The sequence below is a fragment of the Physeter macrocephalus genome, chromosome 5, assembly GCF_002837175.3.
Source record: "Physeter macrocephalus isolate SW-GA chromosome 5, ASM283717v5, whole genome shotgun sequence".
NCBI classification, from domain to species: domain Eukaryota; kingdom Metazoa; phylum Chordata; class Mammalia; order Artiodactyla; family Physeteridae; genus Physeter; species Physeter macrocephalus.
This window is the reverse complement of record NC_041218.1, coordinates 34,083,429-34,099,267: the sequence shown is the minus strand read 5'-3', so window position 1 is coordinate 34,099,267 and position 15,839 is coordinate 34,083,429. Positions and strand designations below refer to the sequence as shown.

Here is a 15,839-nt window from a genome sequence, read left to right as displayed (position 1 = left end):
CTGTGCTGACTTTGGGGTGGACTTCCCCAGGGAGGCTGCTTTCCCTCCTTTGAGTGCTAATTAAGCATTCACTCATAGGCCTCCCCAAAGTCCATTCCTTGCTGGAATGCAGGACATGCTCTCTCCCTGTTCCTGTTGACTTTTTTCACAGTCAAGATTACTCATTGCAGTTGAAGACTGAATAACAAAAGATGGGAAACAGCTTCCACATATTTCCATAGAACAAAACTCAACTGCTTTGCAGCCAACATTTTTATGAAGGAGGAGTTAGAGGAATAGCAATCTTCACAATCATTAGAGGTAGACTAGGCACTACACAACACACTGACCCTGACACCTCTCTCTTCTAGAATATCATGTTTGTTAACATGTAATCTGCTCAAAGCATTCAGAAATGGAATTTGGCAGAAGTAAAATTAAGAAAACCCAACTTTGGGAAGATCTTAGTATTCTAACAATGACTAGTCAGCATAATTAAAGTCATGCCAACATTTGTGACATTTTCCCTGCCATCTAGTAGAAATTGATCTTTTCTTCAAAAACTGTATTGCCTTTCTGCTATCAACAATAACAAAACCCTGTGCTTTGTCATTCTCTTTTATATGTTTATGTCTTCTCTCCACCTTGATAATCAACTCTAGGAGTTCCATCCTCTATTTCCCTTTCTCCTCCTCCTTTTGTGTCCATCCCTATTTTCCCTTTTCTAGACTGCCAGTATTTTTAATGTACCCTGTGCTCTTTCAGGTATAGTCCCAGCTTTTTCATTTCAAGTCATAATTTGACTTTCAATCGCATGTGGAACATAATGCAAAATGTCCTTTCCATTTTTGGATAGTGAATTTCCTTATTACTGCCCCAAAGTAAAATGACTGATTATTGCTCAATTCATCTTGTGCCACTTTATAATAAGGTAAAGAAAACCCTGATTTAGGAACAGATAAAATATTTTCATTGCTAACAACTTTTTAAAACATTCGAATCAGGGCTTCCCTGGTGGCGCAGTGGTTGAGAATCCGCCTGCCGATGCAAGGGACACGGGTTCGTGCCCCGGTCCGGGAAGATCCCACATGCCGCCGAGCGGCTGGGCCCGTGAGCCATGGCCGCTGAGCATGTGCGTCCGGAGCCTGTGCTCCGCAACGGGAGAGGCCACAACAGTGAGAGGCCCGCGTACCGCAAAAAAAAAAAAAATTTGAATCAATTACTAGAAAAACTAAGCCTCCTCTATCTCACAGCCAAGCACTTAAAAAAAAAAAGAATCTTCTCTGGTAAACTTGAAACTCCAATTAAATACTTGTACAATTGTAAATATTTTATGTATTTTGTAAATATGGCATCACCTGTTTCCTTTGTTCCAGGGGAAAAAAAGTAATAAATTAATAGAAAAGTTAAACATTTTTATTTCTTATTTCAAAGCTTTTGAGAGACATTTCAGAAGCGGTTGGTAAACGTTAAATTTTGCATGCCTGCTCTCCAAGTTTCCATCCACATAGACTAGATGTAAACCAGTGTCACCAAAAGCACACCACACACGCACCCACACAGATTCCTTCCTTGTGTTTAGATGTGAAATGCACCTAAAGGTTCCGGGTCATTTTTCATCCCTTCCTCTGAAACAGGGAGATAGTTGTGTCTTAAGCAGCGATGGAACGTGGGCGATGAGAAGAAAAGGCTTAGAACAGGGCAGAATTCTTTCTGAAGCTCGGTTGCCCATACTGGGCATCTCTGCAGGCAGTCGACTTCCTCCACTCCCCACCCCTGCTGGGATGATGCACTGCGAAAACATTAGCTCCCTGCCCCCCCCCCACCCCACCCCACCCCCGACGCCTCTCAGTGGCTTATACTTGGAAAAATGTTGCCCCAGGTTTAAAATATCTGCCCAAGCAGCCCAGCCGGTGAAAACGCTTTCTCATTGCTCTTTATTCCCTGCGAGCGCTCCCCGCCCTCTGCTGCCAAAACCTTGGGGATGTGTCTAGACCCGGCGCAGCGCACATCCCGGCCAACCGCGAGCAGAACAAACCCTTGGCGGAGAGCCAGGAGGCTCCCTCCCAGCCACAGCCGCCCCCTCCGCCAGAGCCTCCCCCCACCCCCCATACAATACAAGATCTTCCTTCCTCAGTTCCCTTAAATCACAGCCCAGGGAAATCTCCTCAGAGCCTTCATCCAGCCACAGGCCAGAATGTCGGGGGGCAAATACGTAGACTCAGAGGTAGGCTCCGTGGGTGTGCTCCGGGATCGCGGCGCGCAATAAGTGCTGCTTCTGCTATCTCGCACTCCAAATATTCCGACTGCTTTGCTTGCCTCGGCCCTCTCTCGACGTCGGAGCACTCCTCTCCCCTGGCATTGCTGAGGAATGGGCCTGGGCGGGGAGGTGAAGAGGAGGCAGGAATGTTTTATGTTTTCCTGTTAGGAAGGGGGCCAAGGGAGCCCCTAAGCTAGAGGATCGCGGAAAAGGGGGTCGTCGGGGTCCTCAGATTGTGTCTGCCAGACCGAAGGCGCGTTTCTGAATGGCTCAGCGGCACTGCCTTATTGTGGGACCCCCACGGTCCGGCCCCAGTCTGCTGGGAGGCAGAGAGCCAGAGCAGAGGGTGGGAGCTCATTCGCTCGCAGTCTTGGGGACAGTCCCCCCGACTCCCCGCCAGGCGCCTGAACCGGCTGGCCGGGGCGACAGCGCGCGTCTTGTTTGCACTTTCCAAAGCTCTTGGGCCACCTCAAGAACTCTTCCTGCATCTCGGCGCCTGGCAGGGGTGTTTGGAGAGGAGCGGACCTCCCCTCCCCCTAACTACCACTTCCCCCCACCCCCTCCAACCACCTCCCGGCGCTCAGTCTCCGTCTGGGTGTGGAGACCTCGTTTTCCCAAACTCAGCCGCCGTTCAGCGACCGGCCGGCAGCCTGGGAGTGACCCGAGGGTGGGTCGGGGGGTTGTGCAGGTTAGATACCGTTCTAGAGAGTTTAGGAGGGTCTGACACTTGGCTCGACCCAAAGATGGGGGATGCGGGATTGTGAGCACCAGGGGAGTGGTGGGAGCTGCGCAGGAACAGGGACTGCAAAGGGAGGGTAGGGGACGCGGGCAGGTGCGAAGGATACTCGGCTAGGAAAGAACGAAAACGGGGACACTCCATGGGTCGGGGGGCGGTTCCCGCTGGGTCTTAAGGTGGAAGCTAGAAAGGATTATGGAGAGAAGGGAAATGGAGGCCAGGGACGGGAACAGGTGAAGAGCTCGGGTAGAGGGTGGCGTGGCGGAGAGAGGGGCTGGAGAAAAGTCAGAAGTCTGGTCCTCTCCCCTGCGGGGGTCTCCGCGGGGTGCCGCGGGCAGGGCGTGCGCAGGGCTGAGGCCGGGGCGGACCGCACGGCGGGGTCTGCCCTGACCCCTGGCGGTGGCGGGAGGGGGAGGCAGGAGCTCCCTGCCTGGTACCGAGGGGTGTGGTGTCCTCTCCTCGATCCTCTTAAAAAGCTTGCGGCGCCAAGGAGTTTACTGTGCGCGGAGCCACCGCTTCCGAAGCGGTTAGTTCGATTTTGAGCCTCGAGGTTTGCCGCGCTACTAGGCTGACTTTTCTGATCGCCGGTTTTTCTTTTTGAAATTTTCTTCCCACCGCCGGTGCCACCCTCCCCCTCCTGGCCGTCCGCCCTCCGCAGGGACATCTCTACACTGTTCCCATCCGGGAACAGGGCAACATCTACAAGCCCAACAACAAGGCCATGGCAGAAGAGATGAACGAGAAGCAAGTGTACGACGTGCACACCAAGGAGATCGACCTGGTCAACCGCGACCCCAAGCATCTCAACGACGACGTGGTCAAGGTAAGGTGAGGCGGCCAGCAAGGAAGGGATGTGCCCAGAGAAGACACTGAGAGGTCCGGGACAGCTCTCCTCTGTCTGGCCAGCAGCCTGTGTATCTTTCCCTTGTCTTTGCCACACACTCACCATTTTCTGGGCTTGATGTGCGGGAACTCCCGCGGTCGTCAGAAATGTCACATCTCCCCTCCTCACTCCTGCCAGTTAGTTCAGCTGGAATTTAGCTAACTTGAGTTTTGTAGGAGTTCATTTAACTGCACCCTTCTCCTGGCAAATGAACCTCTGGATCTCAGCAAGAGACAGCCCCGCACTCCTTGAGAGGGTGAGATGTTTGCGCTGCAGGTCACCCTTTTTCCGTTTTCAGGTTGAAAGTCTAAGTGAAGGGTGGCGCTCCACTGTATATAGAATTAAGCAGTGAGATCATTTGGTAAGGTCTTGTGCCAAAGGTGACAACCGGAATACTAAGTGAGCAGGTTCCCTCAGCTAAAATTAAGATAACCTGAAGTGATTTTCTTAAAAATAACAAAGTAGGTAGAAATGCTTCTGACTAAAGATGAAATATATATATGTGTGTGTATATATATATGTATATATACACACACATATATACACAGAATAGAATCAAATATTTATATGAAGGGTATTTAACTGGAAAAACATGGCGCTTGTTGTACACAGCTATGCATATTTACACAACCAAAATAATATGTGTCTTTTGATTTCTCCTTTAGACCTCTAGTTAGGTGTGGAAAGTTGCTTCTTTAGTGACTGCTTGGGTAAGCCTTCCCTGAGCTAACGGGACATTCAGGTTGGAGTTCCTTTTCATACTTTAAGGATGTGCTTGGTGAGATTAAAAATAGGTTAACTGAATGGGTATTGGCTAAACTTAGATCTGACAGGGTGGTCACTTTTTGATTATGATTGTTACTCAACTTTGACCCTTTGAACAAATCTCATCAGAGGAATTTGTTGCTTAAACCCATCTTGATTGGGAAATCATAGGCCTGAGCCATCCTTGGCAGAGGGTTTTCTTTCAGGAAGGGGGATGACCTAGGAAATTCCTGGCCTGGAAGATTAAAGTGTGAAGACCCCCAGAGCAGCCAATGGGGTGGATGAGCAGTTTCCACCCACCCAGCCTCCTATCCAGGATGGGAGGGGCCATAGTTCAGAGACTTCACATTTATGAATAATATATTTCAAAAAGGGGAACAATTTAATCTGCAACTGGAAGGAAAATGTAACTGTCAGGATTGACTCTCTTGGCTTGCTGGTGGAGGAAAAAGGAAAATTGGAGACTTAGCAGGCTTTTCTACTAGCCAGATTATGGAATATTTAAAAGCAGCAGCAATAACAAAAATAGCTTATAAACTGGAAATTAGAATTGCTAAAAACTATTTACTAAAAACATTGCCTTAAAGGAGGAAAGGGCATTTTTGCTTGTTTCCCTTCTCATGTAGCTTTGGACAAGAAGGAAAAGTGCCAGGAAAAGATGCAGATTTCAGAAGGGCCTAGCTTCATTAGAGCCTCCCTGTTGTTCCACTGCAGTGTTGAGTGGGATTCCTGAAGCAAATGAACCTCCCAGGATGAGTCAGAGAAGCCAGCAGTGTAGATGTGGGTCTCCACACATAGCATGACTAAGTTGAGAAAGAAAGGCCCCACTGGGAAAAGAGACTTCAACACAAATGGAAAAAAGGCATAACATACTTGAAGTGGAAATAGTTTACAAAATAGCATTTCAAAGAGCAAGTGTGGGGATCCTCATATTAAAGAAATTAAAAGGAAGAGTTAGAACAAGCTTCTGCTGGCCTAGAGAAAGCAAACCCCACCCACTTGCTCATAGAACTGTGAGCAAAACAAGGCAATCAAACAGAAAAATCTACCTCGAGAAGAATTTGGTAGGCCCGCTTACTCAGATGTCTTGCTTAAAGAGGCCTTCAGAGAATGCCCTGCAAAGGGAGATGCAAAGAGTACATCTGCCAGTAGGGCCAGGAAAGGGGGCCTACACCCAATGGAGACTCCTATTTTATAATTTTTTTTTTCTTTGAATCCAAGCACAAATGTAATGTTAGAAACAGTGATGATCCTCTCCGTGTTACTGAGACAGTAAATAATAAATTTCTCTAAATTTTACTTTTGATTACATAGACTTCTTAAAATAATAAAGACACCCAAAGCTTCACTCTTAATGCATGGTAGCTTAAAACTTCACATGATAATAAAGAAACGGTGGCCAACTGAATCTACTGTTAGAGTTACCAAATCAGGTAAGAAAAGGTCTGTTCTAAAAGCAAGCAGCTCTGTAAAAGCTGCCAATTCTGTCCGATTCTACAGTCACTAGCCACTTTTGGCTATTTCCATTTAAATTCCAAGTAATTAACATTAAATACAATTTAAAATACAGTCTTTGGTCACACTAGCTACATTTTGAGTTCTCAACACTTAAGGCTAGTAGCTACCGTATTGGACAGCACAGATTTAGAACACTTCCACCTTCATGGAAATTACTATTGGACAGCATTGGACTAGAGTGTTCATTCTCTATATATTAAAAATGTCCCCATACCAAGTTTAGAATCTTATAGATGGAGAAGAAATGAAACACTGATGTACAGTGTGAGGAGCAGCATAGTGTATCTGCACAGTATCCTTTTAGTCCCATAAAACAGCTATTTAGGGTAGGGAAGAAAACTCAGAAAATGGATGTGCTGTGAATTTATACTTCAAGAAGGTAGAGTTTTATCACCTATTCCACTAGTGATAATGACATAAATTAGACTGAACAATTTAGTTCCAATAAAGTTGGTTTCTTATTTCACTAAAGGTTTGCTACACCATATTATGAGATGTCTGTATAGACATTTATCAAAAAAAAGAGTAAGTTATGAACGCTTTTTAAAATTTCTTCTAATTAAAATGATCATACCTTCAGACTGTCCATTCTCCCTCTGAGATTTCTATGTTTTCTTATGCTCACATTTCATTCATATGTTTATTATGTACTATTTTGATTTTCTAATAAAGAAAATGGCTTCAAATTTATGATTCTGATATCACATTAGCCATCAATTTGTTAAACTCATCATATGCTAGACTAGACACTGTGCTACGTACTACAAAGTGTAATTCCTAAAATAAGTGCTAGAAATCACAAAGATTAGAGTTACTGAGGACAAGATGAATACAGATTAAAAATACACACACACATACATACATACACACACACACACACACACACACACACACACACAAAATATCACGACAGTAAGTCACTTCCAAATGCTATCTAATTGGTCCTCTTTTTATTTGCCAGGAAACATATAACTAGATTTTTAAGTTTCATTAATCCATGTTACTTATTCTCTCTCACATATGGGTTTGAATTTTCACTTTCTTTTTCAACTGGCATGCTTTTTTATGCAGTCTCTATTGTAAGGTTTCTCATTATCATTTTGGAAATATACCAAATATATACTATAATAAATCAAAAGTAGTATTGAATATTGCATAATAAAAAGTTTATTTAAAAGTGAATCATTAATTATCTTCATCTTGGTAATCATTTACAATATGGATGTATATCAAGTCATCATGTTGTACACTTTAAGTATTATATTTGTCAATTATTCCTCAATAAAGTTTTTTTGAAAGTGAATGGTACTGATATTAAGTGTTAGGGAGACCTTACTTGGATAGGGCATTACGGTGAGAGAAGGATGCACTATAGATAGTTTAATGGAGAAGGGCATGAAGGAGGTGCAATGTGAGTTGGGTCATAATCGACAGATGGAATGCAAATAGCTGAGAGAAGTACACGAGGACATTCTAAATGACAAGGCATGGAGATGGGAATGTCACACACAGGGCATAAGTCTGGAAGGTTTAGCAGCCCATTTTGATTGAAATTAGAGTTCATGTGGCATAGTGGTAGGTCATAGAGATGAAACAACTGATCATGGCCAGATGATAGAATCCTGAATCCAGTACTCCTGATAAATTTGAACTTTATCATGTCAGCAGTGGGAAGCCAAGAAGACTTCAAGCTTGGAATGACATGATGAAGGTGGGCTCTTTGGAAGATGACTGGTTAAGGTACAGGATGTAATAAAAGGTAGCCAGTCTGGATGAGGAGCAAACAGTTACGATGTAATTGCATCATGGTCTGGACATGAAATGAGAAGAACAGTATGCGGTGGCACTGGTGATAAAACCATATAGGCGCAAAATGTCAGAATTTTAGAATTGGAAGAAAATGTAGTGGTTACCTAACCACCAATTCCTTTTTTTAACATTAAGAGAAACTTAAGGGTTAAAAAAGTTTAAAATTTTCTATCCATGTTTTCACATGGTTAGTGTCCAAAACAGATATTTTGAACTATATCATAAGGCATGAATAGATAAGATCATGTGATTTTCATGGATTATTGTCATGAGAGGAGAAATGACCTGAGATGATTCTGAGCCCAGCTCTGAGACAAATCAGTAACATCTGAGAGGAGATCTTTGTTGAAAATAAAAATACGCATTTGTAACTTTCTTTTCTAAAATTTGAATGTAATGATTCTTAAATATACACAGATACAAAATTTTCTTTAGCAGTCAAGAAAAGGGATGCTTACTTTGTTGTAAAGCAGAAACTAACACACCATTGTAAAGCAATTATACTCCAATAAAGATGTTAAAAAAAAAAAAAGAAAGAAAAGGGATGCGCATGGTAATCAGTTTGGGTTTCAAAATAATGGCCTAATGCCGCCATGATCCCTTTCAACTATAAAGCATTCTAGAGCAATTAGTAATTAATATCAATATAACAGAGATTTTAAATTTCATGTTTGCTTGATATAATCAAAGCATAAGATTTAAAAGGTCAGACTGGCCCAAAGCACTCAGCACCATGTTAATAGTCTCTTCTGTTGGAATTGGTATTGGTTTTGCTTATTTGTTTGTTTAGGAGATAGCCTCACAAGATGGTGACTGATACTCTGCCACACATGAGATTATGCATGGAGTTCAGAATCCCCAGCTTGTAAAAGAGCACTATGGTCATGTGTGGTGGGAAATTATTCTCACATCACTGAGCAAATAACAATATTAAAATAGGGGACATTATTCATTCATAACCATCTGAAACACTCAAATTCAGTCAACAGTGACATATATTTTAAATGCTTATTAAAAGAAAGTATTTTTTCTTTCTCCACCTCCAAATTGTGGTCAAAAAAAATTGAAGAATAAGCTCAACTTTGGTTCTAACTGAATAAAATTTCATATTATTTATTAAAATTTAAGATAAGATACACCAAATATTCTTGAATTATGAAAAAGTTCATGATGTGGGTTATTCTTCCAATCGACAGCAGTGCTGGCTACCTTTTAAAGGGGTTTGAAGTAAGAACAGCTGCAATAGTAAGCAGCATCTGGAAAGTCCAATAATTTCAAAAACCACCTGCTTATGCATCCTGCCCACTCAAGTTCATAAAATAAAAGACACTCTCATATTCTAAATTAAACTGCTTTTTAGTTTGCCCTACTTTTAACCGTGAGTTATTGTTCTCTATGATGAAATATCCAGAGTGAGCTGATCCCTAGAAGAATAGGGCTGTGTGCACTGGGCTCCTGGGTCCTTTCATGATCCTCCTGGCCAGATTTGCAGCGGGAAAAGGGTAGGGCTGCTATTTTCATACAAAGATGGTTTAGGCCAAGAAACACACACTCTTCTTCCACTCTCTGGACCCTATATATATTATCTAAGTTACTGTACACTAAGTCCCTGGATAAAAAGATTTGCATGCTATACTTCTGTTAAAAGAAGTTTTCTAAAAATGTAGCCCTTATGCCCTAGAAATATGCTTAACCACAGGTGCTCAGAGGCACCTGGACAGAGTAGAAAGAGTACTGTGCCAAGAAAAGAAATTTTTGTGACTTTTGTTAACTTTCTTTTTTAAAACTTGAATGTTAACGATTCTTAAATATACAGACACAAAATTCTGTTTCTTTAAAAATCAAGAAAAGGCATGCACATAGTAATCAGATCAGTTTTGGTTTCAACCTAAGGGCAAAACTAGAAAGTGTCTAGTCCCATTAGTGTGGGACACCAAGGAAGGAGGGGGAAGGATGTCAGGACAACAGATTTCTCTTCCTCAGCAGTCCCTGAGAGTGGAGCTCATAAACAAAGAGCAAACTTGTTTAACTAATCAAAGCTAATAAACACCAGCCTTAAAAATATTTTGAGCAAGCTATTTTATGTTTCTATGCTTCAATTTCTTTAACTATAAAGAAAAGAATGAGAGTCATTCTCATATAATAGCATTCCCCTCCTAAACCAATTCACCTTTCAATAAATGATTATTATATATCGATTATGTGCCGTGCACTACAATATGGAACAAAGATAGATATGAGCACTGCCCACAAAGAGTTTATGACTATCTTCCTTGTCTCTCTTCATTGCAGTTTCCTTTGAAAACTTTTGCTGAAATTCCTTTACCAAATTCTACTGTATGGTAAAATCTTAAAATCTTTAGGGCATAGTTTAAATCATGCCTCATCTATAATGCCTCGAATTGTTCCTGAGCCAGTAAGTAAGGCTAGGGGAAAATAAGGAACATATATTTATAATATATATATAAAATATGTAATACATATATTTTTAGAGTCCAATGTACCACTTTTATTTAGGAAAACACCAAAGGAACATATATTTTTTAAACAATTTGCCCCTGTTTGGATCCTATAAAAATTATAATTAACTTATAGAAAATATTTCAGTTCTTCTCTAATATTCTCCCTTCCCATATTAGTGCTTGACTTTTAATCTTCCTATTGAAAATTTAAAATTCTCAACCTTTTTAAAACCTCATATCCTCTTTACCAACCCAAGAGGGGTCTCATATTCACCTGGGCATCAGAATCATCACAGGAATTTTTAAAAATACAGATGCCTGGGCCCACTACATAGTTACTAAACTAGAGTATCTAGGGATGGGGCCTAATCTAGGGCCTCTAAGCGCCCTAGATTGTGAAGTCAGGCTTAGAAATTATTGTACCCAAGGCTGGCTTAAAGATATACACTTGAATGGTTCTACCCTAAGAGAACAGTTCAGTCACACTATGTAATTCTAGACGTTCTTCCTGCCAGAAGAACAGTTGAATGTTAGGCCAGTTTAAACTCTGCCAAGGAGTTCTGAAACACCATAGAGGGTTCCCAAATCAGCCTTGCTCAGTGGTCCTCCATCCCTTGAGGCCACTTGGGCTTACAGCCAGCTGCAAGCTTAGAGCCTCAGAGTGACCTAGGGGTGGGGTGGCCATATGTTCTAGGTTGTCCCATGCAGACAAGTTAATAATGGTCCATTGTTATCCTGAATAACTATTAATTATTTTTAATTGTTAATTATAATTAATTATTAATAATGCCCCTTTCATTCTCAAAATTTTCCCAGTTTGGAAGAAAACTTATATGGTCATGAATGAATTGGCAATGACCTGTCACTGATTCCTGTACCTGAAATACATTGAAAGTCCCTACTTGCACTATTTTTTTAACAAAATGGGCAAAATTTCCATTTAAGAATGTCATGCTTTTCTTTTCTCTCCAGTCTCCAGTGTCACCTCTCTCCTATCTTTCATTGGCCACCAAGCTGTACTATAACTTGGAGGAGTTGCTCTTAAGTGCCAATCTACTCTACCCTCAGACCTTAGTTTCTTTCCCTGCAACACAGGGTTAATGAAACTGACATCCTTCCATCACATATTTTGTCAACTACTCAATCAAAGATTAAAATGTTTAAAATAGTTTTAATTTTTTTCAGTTAGTCCAGGAAACATAAAATGGCATGCTTTCACATGAGCCATTGTTTAGAGTGGGGAAGTGTTTTTAATTTTGTCTTAAAGGAAATCTGCATGATCCATGTACTGAGCAACTACCAAGGGAATTTAATTGGTAGAACAGATTTACACCTGCACAGAATACATATTTCCTGCCTCTCCTATGCTGATGTTTTAGATATAAAATACATTTTGTTTTCTTTATTAAACCTTGAGAAGATGTCTCTTGTTTGTCATTATTTCATAGCAGGGGAAGTACATATTCCTAAATACACAACTGAGCTTCCCTTTAGCCACTGTTAGTTATTTAGGTAATTAAGAGCCAGGCATTTTTAATTTTGAGAAGGCTTAAATAAGTTTTGATGGTGTATGTATGTGCTTAATATATTATTTCATAGCAATTTAAAAGTGAAAATTTTTTAAGGTGCATTCAGTATTTAAACCTTTCTTGAGCCCAGCAAGGACATTATAATACAAATGGACATTGATAGATTCTATGTAAAAAGTAAATTCCATCTAGAGATTACACCGGGTCATCTCATTGATGTAGGCATCAAACACAATTACGGTTTCTCATTTATAATGAAGAACTGAAAAAGATTCTGATTTCTGAACCCAAGTAGTGAGAAAGTAGGAAACTGGGAGGAAAAAAGCAAAGACAAAGAAAGGACAACAAGGCCCCTTCTCCCTGCCCTGCCACCTGCTCTGTGCTGGACTGGGCTTTGCACGTGCCAACTCCAGGAGCCCCCCACATCCATTGCTTTGCACGGTGCTGTCATGTCTGATGACACGATCAGGTTCAGGCATTGACTGAGTATTAACTCTCAGCTCCTGCCCCGAAGAGTTTATCAGGAAAGCAAATATATAAATAAATCTGAGTGAGGTCACTGTAACTTAGGGATGTGCTATAGTTGGACACAAAGCAGAGTTCTCAACAATCTCCAAAGCTGAGCACTAGGCATGTGTGGCAGGAAAGGGATGCCAGCAGAGGGAGCGGCAGGAACAAAGGTACAGAGACCTGAGGGCACCTAACACATTCTGGGCACCAGTGGCAGGTCAGTGTAGCCAGAGCAAGGAACACAAGCAGGAGCCAGATCAGCATGACCTTCTGTGCCCAGCCAGAGCACCTGCCCCTTTGTAGGCCACAGCAACCCACAGAGGTGTTTTTAGGCCAGGAAGTGACCTGATGAGGTATGACCTCTGCTAACAGAAAGGGCTAACTTCAGCGCAACGGGGCAAACCAAGGGATGCCAAATGTGAAGGTGGGAGTGAAACAGGACATGGAAGGCTTCCTCCAGCACTTTCTACAGGCTAGCTTGCTGGCACAGATTATTTTACTTACTCCTCCAACAGCCCTTTGAGGAGGTGCTATCATTTTCAGTTATACTCATCTGGCAGATAAGGAAATTCAGACCTGACCATTTGCTCAGGATTTCATAGGTAGGAAATGGTACATTCAGAATTTGAACCCAGACAATTAGACCCCAGGACCAGGGTTCTTAACCACTGTGCTCCAGTGCCTCTCTGTAATAGATTATGATCCAAGCAGACAGTGGTGTCTCCATAGTGAGGAAAGACATGACTGTGTTCTCAGAGTGGCTGAGCAGCATTTGGCAGGGGGATTCCAGACATGGTCTGTTTTGGGAGCGACAGGCCTACAGTTCTAAGGTCAGACTTTAGATCCTGGTAGGTGAGTTGGGAAAGGAGGAGGAAGGACCAACATAAAGACCAAGATAAAACCCCACACACCTCAAGAAATATGCAAGCTAGGTAAGCTCCCAACAAGGCAGGGAGGGTCAAATCCCAAAGACAGAAGTGGGGTACAAAGTGGGGATGTGTCCCCCCAGTGATTAGAAGTGGAACACACACTCAGGACTAGACAAGCTGCAATGCTGGCTTGTGTTGAATTACCTGAGTCTTTAAAGCACCCTGACTGCCCAGGTTGGCCACAGCTACTGGGCTGCAGCTGATCCTGCCTGGATGTGCAGGGAGGGCTAGGTGTGAGAAAATGAAGCAGGTCCTGACAGGCACTTTGCATCTAATAGCTTCATTTAAGGTTCTCAATTTGCCTGTTCAGTTTCTACAGATATTCGTGCCATTACAGCAATACATTGTAAAAATAGGAAACAGTTGAGAAAAATCCTAGTTTTATGCTAGTGGGAGAAATGCCTATTTAATCCTGAAAGTAGTTTCTATGAGACTTCCTCCCTAATAACTACATATTTGTTCTCAAAAACAAATACCAGAAGTAAGGAACAGTGCATTTTTACAACGTACCATTAATCTCTCAGAAGAACAATTAAAATGTTCCATCAATCATGGCTCACTGTTTTTTTTCTATATTAGCAATAATAATATATAGCTGGAAGTGGGCATACCAAAACGTGTCAAGGAAATGCAACTGCATTCATTGGATTTCATTGCCAATTATTTTGGTTAGATCAACAGAGCCCTCTTTCTCACTTGTTCTTAAGTGTCAGGCTTTTTAGTAGGGAGAGAAATTGTTTGTCTAAAATGGTTAATAACCACCAGTTCACCAAAATATTTTGGGTAAGCCTATTATTCTAGTTATAAAGGTAGGAATGAGAGTCATTCTCAGATGGGTGCTCCCTAGAAAGGCCATTCAGCAAATATTTAGAAAGCACTTACTCTGCACCATGCATGGAGCCTGCCATGCATCCTTGTGCACCAGAGCCTGCCTGACAGAACCACAGCCATCCACCAAGGCTCACCTCAGATATCTGGGCCTCTGTCAGCCTTCCCTGACTGCCCTCATCAGAAGTGGTCATCTCTTTTCTTGGCTCCCACCACATTCTGGTTTTGTTTCTATTTTAGCATGTATCAAAGCCCTCTAAGCATTCTGCTTCTCTATCCCCATGCCTCTCTCCCCTCGTCTCTTCCCACATCGTGTGCAAGTCCTTCAGGACAGAACAGTGGCCCCTGGTGGCCCCAGGACTGTGGCTGCCCAGTGCCCACCCAGGGCCCCACACCGAGTCTGCTGTCAGAAAATGGATGCCAACATCATCAAAAAATCTACAAACAATAAATGCTGGAGAGGGTGTGGAGAAAAGGGAACCCTCTTGCACTGTTGGTGGGAATGTAAACTGATAAAGCCACTATGGAGAACAGTATGGAGGTTCCTTAAAAAACTAATAATAGAAATACCATACAACCCAGCAATCCCACTACTGGTCATATACCCAGAGAAAACCATAATTCAAAAAGAGTGATGTACCCCAATGTTCATTGCAGCTCTATTTACAATAGCCAGGACATGGAAGCAACCTAACTGTCCATCGACAGATGAATTGATAAAGAAGATGTGGCACATATATACAATGGGAGTATTGCTCAGCCATAAAAAGAAACGAAATTGAGGGGCTTCCCTGGTGGCGCAGTAGTTGAGAGTCTGCCTGCCGATGCAGGGGATATGGGTTCGTGCCCCTGTCTGGGAAGATCCCACATGCCGCAGAAAGAGAAAAACAAATACCGTATGCTAACACATATATATGGAATCTTTTAAAAAAATGGCCATGAACCTAGGGGCAAGACGGGAATAAAGACGCAGACCTACTAGAGAATGGACTTGAGGACACGGGGAGGGGGAAGGGTAAGCTGGGACAAAGTGAGAGAGTGATAGTGTATATATGGACATATATACACTACCAAATGTAAAATAGATAGCTAGTGGGAAGCAGTCGCATAGCACAGGGAGATCAGCTCGGTCGTTTGTGACCACCTAGAGGGGTGGGATAGGGAGGGTGGGAGGGAGGGAGATGCAAGAGGGAGGAGAGATGGGGATATATGTATAACTGATTCACTTTATAAAGCAGAAACTAACACACCATTGTAAAGCAATTATACTCTCATAAAAATGTTAAAAAAACAAAACAGAACAAAACTTCGTGTCTAGAGGAAAAGTGGACATGCAAAAAGACCAAATAAATAAAAATATGCATGTACTTTAGTTAAAAAAAAAAAAGAAAGAAAATGGATGCCAAATTGAATCTGCTGAAAAGAATCTGAATTTTCTTTTTTAAGTAATTGAATGTCTTCAGTAAGCTAAAAGACAGTAGGATTATGTCATTGAGTGTATTCTTTTGCTCCTTTTCTCTACAGTGGCCACATTTAAAGCCTTATAAGGAAAAACATATCCAAATAATTAAGAAAGAAATCCAAAAACATTCCCTCTATTTACTAAGGTAAAGAGACAACTTGCTCTAATA

At 42.1% G+C, this 15,839-nt stretch overlaps 1 protein-coding gene across 4 annotated transcripts in view; it reads left to right on the top strand.

Moving 5' to 3' along the window:
• Positions 1-2,095: 2,095 nt before the first annotated feature.
• The window catches only part of CAV1 (caveolin 1), a 33,726-nt gene continuing 19,982 nt past the window's right edge, over positions 2,096-15,839 (top strand). Inside the window, exons 1-2 of one of the 4 annotated variants that reach the window (XM_024127247.3) lie at positions 2,096-2,206; positions 3,634-3,798. In XM_024127247.3, coding sequence (XP_023983015.1) covers positions 2,177-2,206; positions 3,634-3,798 — 195 coding nt within the window. In that variant the 5' untranslated portion in view covers positions 2,096-2,176. Of the gene's footprint in view, positions 2,207-2,825; positions 2,928-3,633; positions 3,799-15,839 lie in introns of those variants that run through there. The other 3 variants (XM_007121580.4, XM_007121581.4, XM_024127253.2) reach the window with 3 other exon arrangements.